The 22,722-nt window shown below is 36.7% G+C and overlaps 1 protein-coding gene across 5 annotated transcripts in view; it reads left to right on the forward strand.

Moving 5' to 3' along the window:
• Positions 1 to 22,722, forward strand: part of MBOAT2 (membrane bound O-acyltransferase domain containing 2) — a 96,388-nt gene that overhangs the window by 55,660 nt on the left and 18,006 nt on the right. For all 5 annotated transcript variants that reach the window (XM_035542947.2, XM_035542945.2, XM_035542949.2 and 2 more), the window contains 5 exons: positions 3,095 to 3,190; positions 6,636 to 6,691; positions 14,986 to 15,040; positions 15,866 to 16,049; positions 21,650 to 21,842. In XM_035542947.2, the coding sequence (XP_035398840.1) occupies positions 3,095 to 3,190; positions 6,636 to 6,691; positions 14,986 to 15,040; positions 15,866 to 16,049; positions 21,650 to 21,842 (584 nt within the window). The remainder of the gene's footprint in view (positions 1 to 3,094; positions 3,191 to 6,635; positions 6,692 to 14,985; positions 15,041 to 15,865; positions 16,050 to 21,649; positions 21,843 to 22,722) is intronic.

Raw genomic sequence — 22,722 nt, forward strand, 5'->3', positions numbered from 1 at the left:
AGGCCGCTGATCACCACGCTCTGGGCCTGGCTGTTCAGGCAGTTTTCGATCCACCTCAGTGCCCATGCAGCCCATATGTCAACAGCTTCTCTATGAAGATCTTACGGAGACGGTGTCAAAAGCCCTACTGAAATCCAAGTATATAATATCCACTGCTCTCCACTTGTTTGCCAAGACAGTCATTTCACTGTAGAAAGTTAGCTTGCTGTAAAAGTTGTAAAGGATTTAAGCAATTCCATAGCCACCTGCCAGTACCTTTAAAACTCTTGCACATTTTACCGGTCCATAACCAGGTAGGATCATTGCCTCAGTCTGTGTTCCTAAGTGGAAATGTATAATGCAATTTGGTTTAAACTACTTGCTTTAGATATAAATAATGACTGGCCATTTCTGGACATCTTTCACAAAACACTTGGGGTTAGAGTTGTAGAAATACAGAGCATTTGTGTGACTGAAATGTTCTCGTAATGTGCTTTCTCTCAGCTTTAAAAGAGCTGAGTTTGCCAAAGAATTGACCTTGCATCCACTGAGCTTAGTATTCAGACCTGCATAATTATTTATTTTTTAATTTGCTTTATGTAGAATTGGGATAACACTGAGTATTGCTAGAATTCGTCTTAAAGAGGAATAAGAGGAATGCAATTTTTATGAAACACTTTTTTTAATGCACTGAGAGTAACAGAGGAAGTACTTGTAGGAGATCCCAAATTTCTCAGGTACAGCTTGTGGAAGGTACACAATAAGTAAAACCACTAGGAGTCCTGAACTTGAATGCAAAGCCTTAAAGATATGCACAGTAATGACCCATCTCTATAATGAGACAGGAATTTTCAGTTGCATGTTCACATAGTGCTGCAGGCCCGTATCATAATGACTATATAGAAACAAACCTAAGGTTTCCTCAATTTTCAGTGTTTTTCTTCTTTTAGGATATTTATTTTTCTTCAGCCGTAGGATCGATGTAGCTTTTCTGCTTTGTAAAAAGAAGCCTTCATAATGTTTTGTTAAAAACTTGGTGTAAATGTATTTACAAGATAAACTGTGAGCTTGAAACTGGTGCCTGCTTTTATTCATCTGGTGGGATGTGACTGATCTACTAATGTATTACGTGTTCCTTCTCCTAACAAAGTAAGCATTGCTGCTATGGGTAGCACTGTAAGTTAGGAAGGCTGCAGTCAGCATCATGTGTTATTCTGTTTATTTTAGATCTATTGCAATATACGGTGAGTAGACTGTCATTAATAAATGCATCATCTCCCTAGTGAGGATAACTTGAGACTTTCTTAAAGAAAACTACAGTATTTAATTTTAATTTTTATTTTTTTCTTGGTATCTGTGGGTGGGTATGTAGGTATCCCTACATGTAACAAGTTATTTTTTGTCTGTGATTATTTAGTGTGTAAATCAAGAGGCTGGTAAAGCTGAAAATCATATTGGAATTTTAGCAAACAGAAGAACTGGGACCGATTTCAGACTGGGCAAATCAAACTCGCAAAGTCATTGTTCATGTGAAACCTGTGTGATTTTTTGGGAGAGTAGTTTTTCTTAAAATACTCTGTGAAAATTTTAGTTCTGAACTCATTTTACAGTGTATCATGATCCTGATATTGGCCAGCCACTGCATACTACTTATTTGTGTGAAATTGTTTTCCTTGCTGAAGTAATGTTATGAGCCAATTATTGTTTAATTTTGTTGGATTTCTATTACACGCATTTTTGTGCCAATTAGCCACCCCATTTAATAGTTGTTTCTGGATTGTTTATATTGGTACAAAACAGGAAAGACTATTTTTTGCTAAAGCAGTCAACCTAAAGCTTTAAAACCACAAATAAGCATGGGTTAATGTAGCTACTGGTATGTGTTATATATGGTAGGGAATAGTTCTCTAATTTGAAGGTTGAGCATTTGAAAACGTTAAGCAGTTCATACCTAGCACAATTCTTAACTGAAGGTTAAATTGCAAGTGTTCTGTGTGCCAAAAGTGGGTATCACTTTGATGTTGAAGAATAATTTCTAAGACTTTAGAATTTATTCTGTAAACACTGTTTTGCTAAAATAATAATTTGGAAAAGAAACGAAAGGCCCGTTCCAAACTCCTCCTGTAGCATCCCTCGCTATTTCATCTAAATACAGCCCTAGTCATGATTTTCCATTTAGTGTATGAATATTTTCATTTTAACTGGATTTTGATTGTACAGCATGGTCTGCTGTAGGGGCTGAACATTAGTCTTGTGAACATTAAGCAAGAACATGATTTCATTACCATGAATGTTTCATTAGTTGCATGGGAATATTCAAGACTGTAAAGTTCATATATAAAGTTTTAAAGAATTAGTGAAGCTTCTGCTGGCATTCACCGTTCTTTTTGACTGCAAAGATTTTAGCAGATTTTGGGAGATATATTGGCAAATCAAGTCTCATCGGTTTACCATTTTACATCTTAAAAAGGGGAGAAAAAAATGACCTGAAAAATGATATGTGAAATTAAACTTATAATACTTAAAAAAGGTTATTTTTATCTAATTTTTTATATTTGCAAGGATTGGCTTTAACAGGAGGCATAAAGGTGCATTGTTCCCTTCTCACTCAGATATGTTTTAATGCGTGTATTTGAAAATCAGTCATCTTTTCTAGTCTCTGAAAACAGAAGCAGTGGGATTTGTGGTGCTGACTTCTAAATGTATAGAAGTACATTCAATGGAGATGATGTTCAATGTATAATTTGCCTAATTTGTGTACTCATATGGACAAAAATTAACTTTGATCTAAAATTAATAGATTCATTTTCTCTTTAGAGCTTCTGATTTCTACAGCAGGATTTAAATTATAAATCCTATGCTTGATGTGAATACAAATATGATAATGACAATAGCATTTGTAACTTAATACTGTGCACTTAAAAAAAAATCTACATGGTTCTGTAGGATAAATATTAGCAAAAGTAGTTGGGATGAAAGTGTATTTGCACATGCAAATTATGTAATACTTGTTGGAGATAATTGGAGATTAAAAGCTAATTAAAGATTGCTGACTTAATGGAGAAATGTTAATGTTTTTTAATTGAAAAGCATTTTTTTCCTCTTTTCCTTCCAGGTATTGCTTTGTTTTTGCTTTGGGATACCTCACTGTGTGCCAAATTACTAGAGTCTATATCTTTGATTATGGACAGTATTCTGCTGATTTTTCTGGGTAAGGAGAAAAAAAGATCTTCCCGTCTTGCCTTGCTATGTGATTCTGTATCTGTTTTTTTTTCCACCCTTTACTACCACATGATGAAACCTGAATTGTGTCTGATGCACATGTATGTCTTATGCGGTCTGAGCAGAGGTGTGGTTGGGTAATCATACAGCCCTTGGAAATAGACAGCTATGCCTGTATGTGTCCTCATTTTATACAATGAGCTTAACCTATATTTGGTTGGAGCTATATATGAGCAAAATATAATAAAAATGAGAAGTAAAAATAAAAAAAAATGGTGATTCTTCTTTGTATGGCAGACAGAAACAAAGCACAACAATTTCTATAAATGTTTTCTCCTGATCATGCTTTGATTTAGGGGAGCATATTGGAAAAAAAGGCAAGAGAAGTGTTTGCAAGTCTGTTTGGAAAAAAATAATAAAATGCATTAAATATATTTCAGGAATACTGTGAATGGCATTGGTGTTTGCAGTTCAGTGGTACCTGTACTGTGTAGTAGAGTTGTGTGTGTGTTAGCCTCATCACTTCTTAATCCTCATTGGTAAGAGCCCAGAAACTAACTTTAGGCTGAAGCCTCTAGCTTTCGTGGTTAAGTTAATATTTTCTGTTGTTATAAGCTGGCTCTTAACCTTCTGAAACATCTTTCTGTATTTGTGTCTGCACACAAGTGTCTGCCTTCAAGCCAGATATCCAAGTTCTTGTTACAGGCAGAGGAGATCTGATCAATGTAGACAGCAGAGCCTGGAGGGCACCTCAGCTGACCCACCACTACGTATCCACCTTGATGTGAACTGGATGACTTGACATATGCCCCTGACTGTATTGTCTACATCTCCGCTGACTTTAATGAGAGATTGTAATGCAGAAATAAGCATAAAGACACACAAAGCTAGATTACCAATGTTGAATTGAATGTCACCGTTACGAGTGGGACAAGAATCCAAATGCTGTCCCTCCCAGTTCACTGTAGGGCCAAAGCGGGTATAGCCTTGCAGTGACCAAAGCTCTCAGCTGTGTCGGGAAGCAGTGTAATTGCATTTGCTTGTTGCTGCTCTCAAACTATTAATAGTAGCTTGAGCACACTTGCTCAAATGGGACCGTATTGCTTTCAGATACCAGCTGTCTTTGTGGCTCTGTTGGTTTGGTGCAGAGATTTCTGCTAGGTCTAAACATGTCCAGAGATCCATGAGGCCTCTGCTCTGGATGGAACTGTTTTAAAGCCTAGATCTGTCTCTCTGATTGTGTGCTTGAGCTGCCTGATTTAAAACACCCTTTCATGCCTTGGTTTGGGAGCTTGGTGCATGCATATTGTATTAAGTCTCTGGCATAAGCTGCATCTGCTCCCTTGAGGCCTGAGACAGATGTTACTTCCAAAACAGAAGGAGAACGACATGCTGCAACTTGAACTGAAGAAGGCTTATGTTCCACCAATTTTCTCTAGTTCCAGGGGAGGAGAGTAAGCTCAAAATTAACAAAAACGCCCTAAACAGCCAATGAATCCCAGCCCCATCAAGTTCTTTCTTGGTACTGAAGAAATTGGCAGGGCTTCGTATAGTGGTTAGCCCTGACAGAGCTTTGAATGGATACCTAGATATTTCTCCTAGCCCATTGTGCAAATCTGAGGTATCCAAGCCCAGAGAATCTGCCAAGGAAATTTGACCCCATGCTGGAGGTGCCATTGCTTGTGCAGAGCATTGCAATCCTGGCTTCAGTAGTGACAGATCCCAGCTGCCAGCAAGCCTTCCACAGCTTCCTTTGCCCTTCTGCCAGCACCTAAAAGGGAAATTAAAATTAAAATTAAAATTCTCCTACACAGCCTCACTGTTCCAGGAAGGGCTCTTCCTCTTTTAGTCTCTAGATTGCTGCTCCTCAGCCAAGTCTCTGAAGATGCTGGAATAGCCACCTCAGAAGGAAAAAATGCCAGGGTCTGCTATGATAACAGTAGCAGATGTATGAGCTAGAATTAATGTAAGGTCTGGCCGAGCTCCTTTTGGGCTCCATCCTTCAGCCAATCTATGCTTGTCCATTCACCGAAAATGTCCATTTACAGAAGGAAAACCCATTCTGTTCGGAATCAGTTAGGGATCTGTGACACTACCAAGCAGGTCTTCAGCTTAAATGCTGGAAAGGGATGTGAGGGATTTCCCAGACTGCCTATTCTCATTTGGGTTCTTTCCTTGCTGACACTTGCCTGTCACTCTAGCCTCGATAACAGGATTTTTAGGGCACTGATAATACAATGGAAAACTTTTTTTCCCTGATCGCATTTTGAGGACTGAAAATATATTGTGCTTTGAAATAACCTAAAACCTAAAAAATATCAGTTGACAGACTGAACCATCTGGCAAAATACTGTCAGTAAAGGAGGACTTGATGGCTTTTGGATTTACTTTTCTATTGTAATTTAAATATGTGAAAAAAGGCTGAGTGCAGTCAAGACTTGAACAAAGTTACACGCTCATCCTACAGTATGATTTATTTATTTAGTCATATTTTATACAAATTATATATATCATATTTTATATTTTAAATATATATTTCTTTATTTATATCTTCAGCTCAGATACTACTAGGCAAATAAAGTCTCCAATATTTTTTTAAGATCTGATTTCGAAGTTAAGTTTCTATATTCTGATAGTCTTCTTTATGCTTTTTTTCTCCACTACCCCTGTTAGGGGTTAGCAATGCTGGGATTTATATCAGTTGATAATTCTTAGATATTATGGAGATGGTTACCATTTCACAGTAAAGTTTTTCGTTTTCCAATACAGTTAAAGCTGAGTTACTTAGCCAGTGAATAATCTCTCTTGGGAAGCTCAAGATCCAATCAAGTATACCAAATTCAGCACAAACTGAATTCCATTAGAGTCAGCATAATTATGCTAGGTTTTAGTTTTGCCAGATACATTTACTTGAAGCACATAATAATTGTAGTCGAAAAATTAAGCACAGGACCAGCTCTTAGGAGAAACAGTGAAAATGGTCTGCGTATCTAAATAAATAATAATGCTGCTCAGCTTTGGCATATATATTGTCCTTTGCTTGCTGCTGTAATTTATAATGCCTATGATTGTTCTTACAGCGCTTTTTTCTTTACTATTCCTGCTGTTTAAAACAACAACAAGAACAACAACAAAAGACTATACTATTAGAAAGTAAATGTAGAATACTTTGGCTGTGTTTGTGGAACCTAATGCACCAACAAAAGGCATGATTTTTCAAATACTGTATCTAAGGAGTAAATTATTTTGATAGTTTGAAAGCTCTGTAATGTTTTGACCTCTAAAAACTAACCACTTTGTCCTTGTATTAGAAATCTTCCAGTAGAGAGCAATTAACCTGGTCTAGTCTTATAAACTTTTCCCTGATATGTTTACATGTGAAAGAAAATTCAGAACTCTTTTTCTCTAAATGATTCTTTCTTTTCTCGTAACAGTCCCATGATGATAATTACACAGAAGATCACTAGTTTGGCTTTTGAGATTCATGATGGTAAGTTTTCTTTAAACCGTCTTTAATTTTCCATTTAATGTTCTAAACAAAATGAATTTAAGGAATGTTAGTCACAAACCACTACAGTGAGTTACTCTAGGCTAATTTGTGTTTGAGGACAAAATGTATTTTTATGTGTCAATTGATTCTTCTGGTGCTTGCTATAGGAAATACCAAGAAACATAGCTCAAACACTATACGAGCTCTGAAACGGATGAGTGATGTTTTGGGGGCCAAATACCACTGACATTTTTTTGTGCCGGTGTATAGATTCTGAGAAATAATTTGGAAATAATTTCCCAATTCAGATATTACTGTTGTTGAGAGGTTTGTGGAACCTGTGATCTCTGTTGTTGAGCACCTCTTGTCTTAAAATGCTAACAGTTGATCTCTTCCTAATTTGTGATATGTATACCAACGTGTATGAAACCTTTATATACATTTCATGTAGTTTATTGTCATAACTGCACTCACTGCTAATGTGTGAAAGTGCAAACAGGGAGATTATATAATTACCTTTATGTCTTTTCTCCTACCAAGTTTTTCCAGCAGATGAATGAGCCCTAGTCGTGACAAAAATGGATTCGAATGTTTGTTTCAAGGGTAGGGTATCTAGGTATTTAGTCACTTTTAAATTGTCTTTCTCTTAGTTTGAAAGTATCCAGTGAACCTATCTAATCGGCTTGAGTTTCTTGAAACTTCAGCTGTCACCTGAAGATTTGGGTATGTGGCCCCAGACACCTGGATCAAGCCACCTGTTTTTCTGAGAAGTCTTTAGTAACATTATATTTGGAGTTCAGTATATTTTTTTTGTCTCATGTGTGTACAAACTTTAATGCTGTTGTTGCATTTTTTTCCTTTCTCATAAGACACTGCCTAGAGAAGCCTGTAGGCAACAACATTCATAAAGATGAAAAGCCTGGAAAACACTTCCTGTACGAATTCTTGAATGAATGAAAATGAATGAATAATGCTAGACATGTCTAATTGGTCAAAAAGCTGATGTCTAACTTCCAGAGGAAACACATACGGTATTAGTTTTGCAAGCTATAATCAATTTGAGCACAGAGTATGCAGATTAGAGGAAACAACTTACTCTAAGGAAGTAATAATTCTAGTATCAAAGATAAATGCTTCCTCCTACTATTATTTTGCTAGGGGAAAGAGCTATTCTAGACTTGCTGACATCATGCACAAGTAGTGGAGTTGGGGTATGGGACAAGCATGTGGGTGTTTCTGGTAGTCTTGAAAAAAATATTTCATTTAGTCAGCTCTATTCTTAACTTTCATTACAGACTATGCTAGATTTTTTTCCTACTTAATACAGACAATTTGTAGTTTGCTAGTAAATCCAGGTTATTTTCTGTCTGAATTTCTTGGGGGTGTCATTGAATTCTGAGCATCAATCTTGAATTTTTTTCATTGCTGCCCCCACATCAGAGATCCTCCAGATTTTTTGTCAGCCTCTGGGGAGTAGCTGATAAAGTACTGGAAAGCTTTCTCTCTGGTTGCATTTGCAGTTCAGCAGAGTTCTTGAGTTGAGCTGGAGAAGGACAGCTGCTAGAAGCACAGTGTGAGTATGACTCTCAAAAGTTGGTGAGACCAGTATAAATTCAGGAGCAACTATGAGTCTGATGTCAGAAGACGCCAAGAAAAGATATACAAGGGAAAATGAGATTGTATTAAAACAATGAGTTTTAACCCCAGAGAACTTACACAACTTATAAGGGATCCATCAAGAGAAATCAATGAAAACAGTTGGTTTTGTGGTAAAGGCAAGTCTCCTGGACCCGATCTTTTCCTGGCAGCCTATTCATTGTGTTCAGATGGTTTTGGTATTACATATGAAGGTCCTGGAAAGAACTGGATGTAATCACGAAGTTCACTCACTCACGTTGCATGCTAATGAGTCTTTCTAGTCTTGGTGGATGTCCTTGATTCCAAGTCGAACTCTAGTACTTCTGTACATAAACAGTGGCAACTCCTTTAACTGTTAGAACCCTGCGTACTTTCTGTGGGCTTATTTTTTATTACAGCAGGAGAATTCTGTGCAAATTCCATAGGAATAATTTAAGTTTGCTTTGTAGTGGAGTCACAGTCCCCGGAGGTGTTCAAGGAGAGGTTGGACGTGGTGCTTAGGGACTCGGTTTAGTGGGTGATAGTGGTAGTAGGGGGATGGTTGGACCAGATGATCTTGAATGTCTTTTCCGACCTTAATGATTCTATGATTCTTTTCAGAAGGTTATTTGGATCACAAATTTACACCTGCATAAACTTAGACTATGCCTTTGGTGTACTTTGATTTATGTTTTGAACTTAAGCCCTTGATAGTTCTTGCCTTCATACAGGTGCTTGCTACTTAAGTGAGCACTGCCAAAAATGAATAGTCAGTATGTTAAGTTCTTGCAGATTATTTTTGGCATCACACATGTACATTTTAAAGGCAGAAGTATTCACATTATTTGGAGACTGCTTGTGTCCATATTCATTCTTTATGGCAAGATTTAGATTTGTGTATTAATATAGATATAAGATACAGATTTGTTAGGCTAATGACAGAATTAGGGGGAAAAAGGAACTTTTTGTACTTCAGATTCTGTCTGAAGTACCTTTTTTCACCAAATTTAAAACTGGCATATTTTTGAGAAGGAAAGGTGCATTGCAGACGTTCCAGAAGCACGACGATAGCCTGCAGCTGGTTTAGAAAGGCTAAAAATGTGCGTGCGAAATTCCTAGCTAGAAGGTGGTGTCAAATAGAGAAGCCTTTGCAATTATAAGGTACCAAAAGTTGAGCAGAAGAGAAGAAAGATACTGTGACTGCTTAACTCCTGTAACTTGTGATGAGTTACATACTGAGTTCTCCCTCTTTTGCTTATAATGCATGCACCCGCACATGAGCCTCACTCATTTTCTGCAATTCTGTATGAGCTGGGGGATCTTTACAGGAAGTACGCGTATCAAAATCTAATCTCACTAATCTGTATGGACTTTGACAGCTTGTTTTTAACTCTAGTGCTTAATGAATCTTAAACAAAGAGTCTCTTCATCAGTTATATTCATTACCCAAGGAAGTTCTGGAGCTCACGACATACTTATTTTTCAAGTCACCAAGAGATTCAGTCAGCAAAAACAGAGAACATTAGACTTGATATTTGCTATTTAAAAGGGTCAAAATGGTCACAACTTCTTCCAACCTCATTCTTATTTCTTTCCTCTAACTTAAATTAAATAATACATGAACAGGAAAAGTAGTAACTTCTTAAATGTAGTACTCATCTACTAAGAAAGAAGTGTAATTCTTCCAAATTATTTCTCCATATTTCCATGTTGCATTAGTCAGAAAAATGTGTTTAGACACAGGTAGGAAACCAGAACCATAACGCTCTTCTGCCAGCTTCTTCTTTGTTCCCGGGGGCTTATCTCTCATATGCTTTCTGACCACAAAAAAAAAAACTTTCCTGTCCTGTATGCGCCCTTCTGCCATCCCTCATGTCTTGGTTTTCAGCTTTGTAGTTGCCGGTGCTTAAATGTGCTGTTCCTGGAACACTGCTTGCTTTTTTCTAATTATGATGATGTATCTGGTGCCCTCCATTTTTAAAAGCAATAGAGTAGACATTGATGCTGATCTGATAAGGCACTGCATTTACTGTGAGAGCTAGAAGGAGATGAGTTGCATATTCAGTGTACTCTAAAGGGCTGATTTCTGTTTGTTTTGTTTCTAGCTTCTGCCTTTTCCTTTGAATCATGATTTGGCAAAATATAGTTATATGATAATTGTACATCAAAATTTTTTTTTGATCTCCCTACATTTACTTGACTTCAACAGCAGCATATGAGGGCAATGGCTGGATTGTTTTGTGCTCGTATTACTATTGTACTATTATAGGGTTGTAAGATTTCCAAATTGGCCATTAGAGTTACTTTCCCCAGAAAATTATGTCTCTGTCCCATATGGCCCCTGGGAGGAAGATTTTAATGGATAGAAAAAACACATGGAAAAATGGAAAAAAACAGATAAGGAGAAAGAAACAAGCCTAAAGTTGGAGAAACTTGCATGCAAACACCACGTTAGTTGCAGTGGTCTTGATTATCTATTGCTACCAGCTTCATACAGTTGTAGCAGCGCACCATGCACTTGGAATGTTTTTAAGCAATATAATTTAAAAGAAAAAAAGGTAAATTCCTTCTTGGTTGGCAGGTAATGAGTAGTCCTATCCAAACTGCAGTACCTGCTATTTTGTTAATAGTAGTGGTTTCTCAAATAACGTAATGCTGTCAAAAGTATTGAGGAATGTTTCTTGTTGTAGTTGATCAAAACATTCCATCTTTATTTTCAGTTAATTGACGCTTTACCTTTTACTTCCCTCAAAGGCAAATACTTACCATATTCAGTAGGAATGGTGTGGTGTGTTTTTGTTTGTTTGTTTGTCTGGTTTGGTTTTGGTTTTTGCTTTTTTTTAGTTATGATACTTTCTTCACAAGTCTAGGAATTGCTTTTCTTGTCAATTGTCTGTTGATCTGTATTTTTGTATGTCTTTTTCTTTTTTTTTGTGTTCCCTCTTATGTTAGTGACAACATGGCCATTATTGGAGTTACCAAATCACATTCACTACTGTACACATTATTAGTGTTTAAAGGGTTATATTGTATTTCTCCACCCCTAAGTCTTTAAGTGTTGTTTTCAGCCTATGTTTGCTGGTGTGGCTTTCTGGATTTCAAAATTTCTGATTTTTTTTTCTTTTTTTTTTTTTTGTAGTTTCTGTGCAATTTTACTCAGCTGGCATCTTTGTCTGTTTGCTTCCAGCGTGCTAGTAACAACTAAAACTGTTATTGAATATCTGTGTCTTCTTCAGGTCTTAAAACGTTTCAATAGCAGCATGCATTTGAGCTCAGCTGGTGATCCATTTCAGAACCTCAAATTAAAATTTGCTGTAGTTACAACGAGGCTTGTGATAGGATCTCCATGTTTAAGTATTATTAATGTAATATAATCTCATGTTTAAGCATTATTAATGAGTTATTGAATAGCCAGATTTTCATGTAAATGTAAAGGTGGATATATTCAAGCAGCTTAACTACAAAGCTGGGGTAATGCCAGGATATGATGATAACGTATTGTAATTGTGAGGATGCATGGTAGTAGTCAAAACAAGCTTTAATAAAGCCTATTGGGAGGGAAGGATGTTGGCATGTACCTAAAGATGTTGATTTTGCTACCTTTAGGATGTGATCTCCTGAGGAGGAATGAACAGGTGCAGCTTCCTCATGATTTAGACCAATGGGGATAAATTTTGCTAGGGGTGATTTACAAAATTCTTTCACCAAGGAAGGAATGTAGGCTTGTTTCTTACTTTACAGATGAGAAGGCTGAGTTACAGTTGCTGAGTGGCCAAATCATTTCACCGTTCTAACAGATGTTCAATGAAACCTATACTCTCAAATCCCCACTGTGTGATTTGGTAGCAACTGAAAGATGCAGCCATTGCAGTAGTTTGGTGCTTTAGGACAGGAGAAAATATTTCTCACAAACCCCAGAGAAAAGTTAGAAAACTTCATGAATTCCCTGGCAGTGGCATGCTGATGAAATGGGGTTTCTTTATCTCTTGTTTCGGGAACAGCTATGATTTGAGGCCTCTGACCCCATGGGCAGATACACTGCCTTGGAAATATTGAAAGAACTTGTATGCATTTACCTTGTGTTAGATAAGGTTGGGTTTGATGGTCTTTCAAGGTCCCTTCCAGCCTGGGCTGTGCTATGATTTTAAAAGCACCTTATGCCCTTTTCTGTCAATTAAAAAGTGTTAGCAGCAGCTTCCTGAAAGCTTTTGAGAGTGTGACACAGGCACTGAAAAGACATTAAAAAAAGCTCATGGGGAAAGCCACTGACCTCCACGAAGCTGATGGATGGAGTGAAATGTTAGTGAGACAGGGAGGTGAAGACTACAAGGAGGCTTACTTGTACACTGTACAGGTTTGAGACAGCAGGTGTATTGCCCGCCAGCTTATGTAGGTGGAAAGTAAATCCTCATATACATACATAAGTGTATTCATTTTAACTCATTTTAAATATGCCAGCTCTTTACCCCTCCAAAATTATGTATTGTATATAAATATGTATATAAATATGCCCCAAAGGGCATATTTCAGTGGTTAGATTACTCTGTTTCAGCTTTTTTCCCCTCATTTTTCATAACATGTCAATGGTGTGAAATCTTTTGTTTGGCTAATTACCTTTCTTTAGTGGTTAGTCTGGCTTTGGGCAAGTTAATTTGGACACACGTGGTCACTGCTTCCTCCTCCTTACTCAGAGAAGAAGGTATCCACGTGGGATACAGCCGCTAGGGAGGATCCTGCTCTGGGCTGTTTTGTAAGGGCTTGTAAGTCTCTGTACAAGCTTCTTCCCTATACAGTTCATGTCTTGTGATCCACATCCTACATGAGTCTCTGTGTTGAATTTCTTTTTTAGATTGTGCTGAATTCCAGGATTCAGTACCTGAGACCTCTAATGCTACAGCCTTAAAGGTTAAAGGACCTTTCAAGAAGGTTCTCCCACATGTTTTTGTTCAGTGCAGTTTATCAGCATAGAAATCTTTGCGGTAGTATTAAGGAGATGTGACACTGTAATTGTGGGGAAGAGAAAGTGCCTGTGTGGAATTAGGGATTGTGCTAAAATTTATTTATTTATTTATTTCCCTTGAGTATGAATGAATGGGGAGGATCAGGAATGAAGAAGGCACTTTTTCAGGTTGTAGGAGATGCCAGTTTGTTAAGCCCTCTCTATTGTCTCAGCTTTGAAGACTAAGAGTGCAGTTTTTAAGTCCTAAGTGTCTATAGGTCAGAGTTCCTAGAGTCACACGAAGACAACAGGTACCTTCTCTTTAGATAAGAAGTATTGCCATGAGTCATAGAATTAAACAAGTTTTGATTCCCCCCTCTTTTTCTTGTCTCAAACTTTACTGATTTTGATATCCTACATATATATATAGTGTGTATATATATATATATATATATAGTTTTTTAATATATATAGAGAGAGACTCCAGTTGAGACTTTCCTTATATAAGCTTACATCAAATATAAAGGCTCCTGTCCGTGGATTTACTGGCATCAAGGGGCAGGCCTTGAAGGCAATCTTTCTGTGAGCGGAGGAGGATCTTTTCCTTCTATATTATCTATACAATCACCTATTTTTATAAAACACATTAGAATTTCATATCTATATTACCTCTACTCTTTCATTAAACTTGATTGGAAATTCGCTTTTGGGTTTAGGAACTGCTAGAGAGGAAGATAATTGAAGTGGGATTCCACAAGCTTGATTTCCCGTAGGAAGCGATGCTTTAGAAAATAAATTTTTGAGTGTCTGCAGTCACAAAGGAAGCTTGCAGATGCGAACAGCACAGAACGGATGCCCCCACAAGGGTCTGGGCTGGAGGCGAGCCTGCAGGAGGAGCTGAAGCAGCCAGGCCTGTTGGAAGGAGGGAACTCGGCTTGTTCTGCACCCTGCCCTCAGATTAACGTATTTTATAATTATTTAAAGTGTTGAAGGTTATATTGTTGACCTTTCTCTTTTACAGCAACATGAATTCAGGAACTTGTTTTTCAGGAGTAGGCCACCAGCATTTCAGAAAGGGCGGGGTATGACAGGAATGTAGCTTAGGCCTTGCTGCTGAATTTAGGCTTGGCCTGCCCCCTTCTGCTGGCAGGGGTTAGGGCTCATGGAAAAGACTCAGGCACCCTTTACTATCCTGTCTGCTTCACTGGACCTTGTTTATAATCTTTACTTGCAGCATGATGGTGGTTTTTAGGTCTGCATTGCGTTTTGGGTAACATAAATCTGTCTTGGACTGTGTTCATATACGCATCAAAGTCGTGTGGCTAGTGTGGTGTCCCTGGGTTACTGCTGGGTTAATGGGGTTTGAAGTTCAACTTCCCTGACTGGCAATAAAAGGTTTTGAAACCTGTACATTTTGAAATCTTAAAAATGTAAGGGAACTGTATTTTTCAAAGCTTATTACAAGCCTTTTTAACACTTTCCTGAAATCCGTGTGGTTTCAGGTTTAGGCACTGTTGGATGTAACTGAGAATATGAAATTTTGTAATTTTGTCAACGGTAAGAAATGTTCAATCCAATTTCAGCAGTTACACGTGTTATAATTTCTCTGAAAGTACTTGAGGACATTAAAAAAATACATTGTAGCATGAGGTTTGCTCTACTGATTAAAGACACTGATAATTAATTTGTGGTATTCTACCTTTTCTTTATTTTTCCTTTTCCCTGTGCTCTTCCTTAGGAATGTTTCGAAAAAATGAAGATTTGACACCGTCACAAAGATGCTTGGCTGTAAGGTAGGCTTTCAGTGATCTGAGAGTTTAGTTTTAGGGGCAGGGAGAAGCCAGTGGTTTGTGTGCTTTATTGATGCTTTATGAAATTGCTGCAGTTCATGTTCAGGATGGAGAATTTACAAACTCATCTAAAACAGGTCCACGCTTTGTATATTTGTAACTTAAGTACATGCATTTATTCTCCTGGAAAATACCACTTGAAATGGAATGTTTTTTCTTAAGTATAAAAACAAAGTTCTATGCATTATATGCAAATTAATGCCAGATCAGATAGGAGACTAGTTAACATTTAGTACACATATAAAGTAGTTGGTGAAGGAACATATTTGTCTAATTTCTCTTTTTCAGCATTTAACTTACATTTTCCCCTTTCTTTATTCAGGAGACTTGAAAATAATATGTTGTCCTGGGCAAAACAGTCTTGACTTGAGGAATTTTGCTTAACTTAATTTATCGCCAGTTAACACACACCTTTGTTTACTGATTCAGTTATTGAGGGGAAAAAAGAAAACAGAAACAACTGAACACTTAGGGAAACACCCTTCCTTCTCCTTCCCCAGTCTCAACTTCAGTCAAATGCCTCCTCAGGGCAAGGAGAAAGTCACCAGAGTTAAAGACATCAGTCTGAAAATGCTCAGTGCAGATTGGAAAGCAATACTGTGTTTAGAATGTTTTAAGTTGTGATTGCAAAATACACATGAAGTGCTTTTCTGCGTTTGGTTCTTGTTGCAATGAGAGTGAGCAATGACATGCAGTATGACTTCTCCTACTGTGGAAATTTTGTGGAAACACACGCCATCTCACGAGCTGCTTGTCTTTGAATTACAGACGCATGCCAAGTCTACTGGAGTATTTAAGTTACAACTGTAATTTCATGGGTATCCTGGCAGGCCCGTTATGCTCTTACAAAGACTATATTAATTTCATTGAAGGCAGATCGTACCAACTGCAACAGTCTGAAGCAAATGGGAAGGAAGATACAAAATATGAACAAACGGATCCTTCTCCAAATGTAAGATGTATGACTCTTGCAGTGCCGATGCTGATGTAATCATTGCATGAAAAGCTTGATTTGCACTGTTCATTTACAGGCATAACTTCTGAGCTGTATCTGGAGTTCGTTCATCAACAGTACAGTTCTCTGTTCCAAAAGTTAAATACTTATTCTTTAAGGCAGGTTTTCTCCATGGTTTCCAGTCTGGATCTTGAGGACAAAAGCACATGAAATCGGTGCTTCCTACCAAGCTTATATGGTAAAAAGCCATCTTTTGATGAAGCAGTTAATGTATCTTTTCTTCAAAGCATATACCGTGTACAAAAGTGTCCTGGTAAGGACGAACTGCACATCTTAACAGTTCCAGCAAAGTTCAGTGAAAATTCTTGAATGCTACTGTTTTTTAATGTCTGCATGCAGCAAGTAGAAAACGTTCATATGCATTAAGTTGAAAAATACTGATCAAAATAGTTCTTTTTCGCTTTTATTTGTCTAGAGATATACTAAGGATGGATGTATTTTTTTCTTTTATGTGAAGATGTCGTAGAAGATGGACTAGCAATGATGCTGTGGAGAGTTTACAAATTCATCTAAAACAGATGCATACTGTAATGGATAGTCCATCTTTTACTACACCTTCAGATTAAAAAAAAAAAAAGTAACAGTATGGCTTGTCATCCATACAGTCTATTTCTTTTCTCTTTGGTTTTTTGTTGGAAAAGAGAACACATCTGTACAGAAGAAAGTCCAGTTGATCATACTTTCTCTCTTGGTCATACTCTCTCTTTACCAGAGAGATTTTATGGTCGCAGTTAAAATCAAAAACTCCCAAAGCTTGTTACTTTTCTATTTTAATCCAAAGAATTAAGTGGATGTCTATCCACTTCCATCCTTTGAATGTGGGTGATGATTTTTTGCACATTCTGTTCTACAAGCCTCGTGTGGTTGTAGTAACTTGCACCACAGGAATGTAAACTAGTGGTTGGAGGATGATAATATTTGAAACTGTTTTACATGTTGATAAAGTACCTAAGGTCATAAAAATGTGCTGTTGAGCAAGTAGTCAAGAAGGGAGGAGGACGAATGAGACTTCCCTGCATAGATGGGCACCTCACAGTCTGTAGACTGCATCGATATGTTGTATTGGCAAAGTTGCACACTTGTTTTTAAACGTCCTCTTGGCTCAACAGATGCATCACATCTTATGTACTAAAATCGTATTTCTGGGGAAAAATATTGTGTAGTAAATTTATTGTAAATAAATGGAACTAACCAGATCTGTCAATATCACTACTTCTGGACATTCATCTACTGAGTGCTTGGTAGGTCTTCATAGCTTTTTACCACATAATCTTGCTAGTGATCAGAACAAAGTCAATAAAAATAAAAGCATAAACCTATAACACATTCTTCTTTCAGGTAAGCAGTTTTCTTTAAAATGTATTGCTCTTAAAGTGCTTGACATTTTTTGCAATTTATGCTGTATTAGCTTTTGACATAAAAAATAAAGAGAAGCTGTCTATGCTGTTGATACTTCATCTCCTGACTGGTGTTAGAGAAATCTGGCTGCATTTTATAACACCAGAGAGTGTTGTGTGCTTTTGGAGAAATATGGATGATATAATTTGTTTACTGCATTTGCTGCATCAATTAAAGTATTCATTGTTTTGTTCTAGAAGAATGCTTACAGTCCATTAGCTTCATGTTAATATTTTAAATGTGTTCCTTGTTACTTAATTATTTCAAGAAGAATAAATTGTTAGGTAACTCAAAAAATGAAATATAAAGGGGATCAGCAAATGTTAATATAGTAAATGAAAAAAAAATCCTTCAGCTGAGTTGAGTATAATAATATAAGCTTCATTTCTTGTTAGTTATCATTTATATAACAGAAGTAGTTCATGCCAGCCGCCTCCTCTATACTGTGTTGACTGCATGATATTAACTTGGTTTAGTATATTTGCTGTGCTCATTGCATGTTAAATGAATCAAGTCAGCATATTAAAACTTATTTCTTATATCCCTCCTATTGTGCCTTTTTGCAAGCTATCAATTGTTGGTGCTCAAAGTGGTGTCAACTCTCAGAAATTAATATCTGTCTTTGTAAGTTTCTTTTTATTATGGCTACCCTTAAAATTCAAGATGCCTGTCAGCAGATATCTGCTTTCTTGCATATTATGCAGACGCTTCCTACAAGTTATAAAGTTCTTGCTTAATTACCTGTAATTTTTAATTGAGGTGCTATCCTCCACAAAATGATACGCTTTAACATACTTCAGTATTATATTGAGCTCCTTATTGTTTATCAGCCAAGAACAACAACAACAAATATTCAAATAAACTTAGAAGATCCTTTTCTACTTTTTATATGTATTTTATATACATTATATTGTTCATACAGCGATATATTTATATAATCTGGAGCTCAGTGAGTGTTTATTGCCTCAATTAGAAAGCTGTTCCGGAACTCCTTTCACTGATTAGGAATCCAGCTTTCAACCTGCTTGCATTGCCATCTGATTTATGCACATTTGTTTTTCTCCTGGCACTGTTTTCTACCTTAAATATCTTTTTCCCTTCCCGGTGTTAACCATATTTGATATTTTTATACAGGTATGCTCAATTTTTATTCATCAAAACTAAATAAGCCAGGCCCTTCTACCTTTTTGTTGTAAAGTAAATTGTATATTCTACTTCACATGAGGTGAAAGATATCTTGCAGCTGATGTTCTCTTAATTCATTAATGGAACAATTGTATTGGAGTGCAGTTTTTGAGTTATTCCACAATAAACAGGTTTTACTTTTCAACTTGATGCATTGAAAACTTTGAAGAGTGAATGAAATGAACTTCAAACTTTTTAAAATTAGTTACTTCATCCCTGTAAAGACTGACCAATCCTCCCATGAACGTGAAATCCAGTTATTACCCATTTATGCCTTGGCAAACAAGTTAATATCAATAGCCTAGTTGATTAAGTAAAATGACGTGGATCAATGCTTTACCAAATGCATTTGTATGGGTAATAGAACAATTACTGTGGTGTCAGGTGAGGGCTTCTGTTTCTGTGTAAATTTATTCACAACTTGAGTATGCTAAACAAGTCTCAGACTGTAATTTTATAATCTATTGAGGCCAACCCAAGTATCAACGTGGGGCTTCTGAGTCATTTGCTTATCATATAAATGCTAATGTGCATTCCATGGCATGGTGATCTGATTCACATCATTTGATCCCATCTGAAGCTAGCTTGTCAAAAAAAAAAGAAGCCAAAACCTGCAAAGGCTACCATTTCACCTCATTTGCTTCCCTAATCTGACTCAACAGAAGGAAAAACTTGCAGCTAAGGTGAGGAAAAAAGAAAGGACTGCTTCTTTGCATTGCAGCCTATGCTTGGATTGTTCTTCAGAAACTCTGCTTAAACCAGTCCTGAAACCGCAGCTCCCAGTCTTTGTAGGGTCAGGAGATTATCTCCATACTTGTTTGCTAAGGACTTTAATACACCTATACTGATCCCCGTGAGTGGTGTCAGCATGCTTGATTGGGGTTCTGGGACTTAAAAGTATAGAGTGAAGTAGTATTTAAAACCCCAAAACAACAACGGCAAAATTAAATAATATGTCATGTTGTGTCTGGATATTATTATACTCGTCCCTGTAGTTAAATGTTGCTGCTAAAAAAATTGTAGAAATGCATCATTTAAATAAAAACACCTTCCTCCTACAGTACGTAGGAGTTCTGCAACTACAGATTGAAAACTGCAGAGTTTATTTTGTAAAAGTACAGCTGTGTGAGCTCATTGTTTTTTCTCAAGATGAATTTCATTGAAAATTTCATTGAAGTTAAGTCTTTGCAACTTGTCTTTGTTGTTCAGGATTGATACTTTTTTGTATTTACAAATAGCCAGCTTTTTTAAAGTATTAGATACTGCCTACCAAAATCAAAGATTGATTAGTGTTAGTAATAACTGAGCAACATTCGTTTCTATATAAATTCCTGAAGATAAGAAGTTATGCCAACTGAACTTTCTCTTTGCTCTTCCAAAGAAGGAGATGGATTAATAGTTGCTAGAAAAACAAAGGAACACGTTTAGAAAGCTAATGCTTTCTACTTTGAACTCTCGTAATAGAGTAATATAGTGAAAAGAAGATCATTAGAAAACAAGTAGAAAAAAAATAACTAAAACCCCGTTTAGCTGTTGATAGGTAGTTGCCTCCTGAATTATCCAGCTGGTTTGTTTAACTGGCTGGGTTTTCTAATCCTCTCTGGCGATCCGCATGAAATACATGCAGTCTCTAAAGTTAGCAGTTACCATTTTACAGCTTTTCCAGATTTTTTGATCAGGCTGTACCACCTCATGCACCTGCGTGACTGAGGGAATCTTTGATACTGTGCATCTTGCAGAAACATGTTTCCAGTTGGGCACTTAATGCTGTATTCTATGGAACTGAGCTATTCTTTATTTTGGAGCTAGGTGTGTGCAGCTGCACTCGAATTGAACTAGGACCTTAAAGGTTTGGGTAGGTGTACTGGAAGCAGGATGGGCAAAAAAAGGCTTTGGGTTATCTTTTTGTTCCAGTGCTTCAAAGAAAAATAGTTGTGTTGATTGTTTTCCTGCCAAGTTTAGTGTTGATGGAATAATAACATAAATTAAAATTGTAATATTTAAATACTGAGTTTGCTTACAACAAAAATTTGCTGATTACTTTTAAATGCTAAAGCTCTCAAACTTCTCATCTAGAAGTGCTTGGTTAGTGTGTTCCTTTAGGCATTTGCACAGACCGTGCTGTCCACCCTTGGCATATGGATGATCCTAACTACTCAAAGCAGTGAATGTCATACATTAGCGCTCTGTGCATTTTATAACGGAAACTTAGAAGTACTGGTTTCCTAAAAATAGCGTACTATTTACTGTGGTGGTTACAGCAAGACTGAATTTTGGGGTAATTTGAGTCCAGATTCTAGCTGAAGAACTTATTTTTAACATGTCTGTGAGCATATTATTTGCCTCCTTATAGCTTGATCATTCTAGTTGGGAAAACAGATCTTTGTAGTACTGAGGCATTTTGGTTGTAAATTCATAAATTATTTCTTTATTTTACTGGTTTAGATATTGTAATAATCCAACAGAGATGATTGATCCATTGAGTTGGGCTGCAATTGAACACATGTATTACGCCAAAGATTACCAAAAATGCACTAAAATTTTGCCATTATTTCTGGAATCTCTGCAATAATTGTACTCATCTCATTCTGTGCTAGGTTATTTTCTCTGTGTTGCGATGTCTTAGCATCTTACTTGGTTAGGTAATTTGACAATGGAATAGAAACTGGTGTTGCAGATCTTCCCCTTATTGAAAGGGCCTAGTAGGGGCTCGGTGTAGTTGAATTTGTTTTTCTGTTTGCCAGAAGATGTGCTGCTCACAGTGTAACCAAGATAAGGATATTTCATGAACCTCTATAAATTGTTACCATCTATTTTAAATTTGGTAGTAAATATTACTGAAAAATTGATGTATATACACATCTGTTTAGGGAAGGAGAATTATAACTTGCCCTTGTTTCCATTAGACTAACAAAAAATGAAGCTTACGAAGTCTCTTATCTTAAACTTTTCAGATAGCTGTGGCACAGAAACTCTTAATCTGCGGACTCTCCTTACTCTTTCACATGACTATTACAAAAACTTTGCCTGTGGAATACAACATTGACGAGAACTTCAGAGCTACAGCATCATGGCCTGTAAGGTTTTTCTACCTATACGTGTCTCTTATGGCTGCCAGACCCAAATATTATTTTGCATGGACTTTAGGTAAGTACAGAAAAAAAAAAAAACCTCAGCTATATGTATTGAGTTTCATTTGAGATGCTGCACGCTAAGTATGTATTAAAAAGTGACAGTGCCCTCTTGAGGCCTTAGGCAAACATTATTATATTTAAGTATTACAAGGGATTGTCAAATGTATTGAATGATGTCTTTTCTTTGTGAAACAAAACCTATCATAAAACTAAGCACAACGTTGTGACAGTATTGCAAATGAGATCATGGTCTACTAAACAAATCTGAGTGAAACATGAGGGTTTTTGGAGAGTGACAGTGTTTTAATGAGCAATGTGTTTTTTGCTTTTTAAAAATTATGGAACTAGTTTGATGTACAGTCCTTGGGGGTGCTTTTATGTTTTTTGTTTTTTTTTTTTATTCTTTGCCTTCAGCATGTCTGAAAAGTTATTCTTAGCCTCTTTCTCTGGTTCGTTAGCAGTAATTTGCTTGATTTTTTTTCAAGCATGGAGGGAAAATGAGTATATTGAAATTCAGATGTGTAGTAGTGTTGTTAATAGTAGGTAGTGTTCGCAGCGGTTTTTCCAGAATTTGATGGATGGCACTTCATTTTTAGTCTTTGCTTGCTAAAAATTCTAGTTGACAAATGACAGGACACCCATAGTCACTGATCTAAGACACTGAATAGATGATACAGTTTAAACTATGTTTTGCTTTTCATATCATGTTATTTAAAATAAAAACAAAACAAAAAAAAAGAAAAACAATGCTGTATTTATATAAGTTGGCATATTGGATGCGTCTCACAAAACAGATTTCGTTGGTTTCCTCCTCCTCTTCAGTTTTACATATTTGTTTCATAAGTCTTTGGAGAGAAAATCTGTGGGAAACAATGCAATAAAGAAAGCCTCAG

The sequence above is a fragment of the Cygnus atratus genome, chromosome 3 (assembly GCF_013377495.2).
Source record: "Cygnus atratus isolate AKBS03 ecotype Queensland, Australia chromosome 3, CAtr_DNAZoo_HiC_assembly, whole genome shotgun sequence".
NCBI classification, from domain to species: Eukaryota; Metazoa; Chordata; class Aves; order Anseriformes; family Anatidae; genus Cygnus; species Cygnus atratus.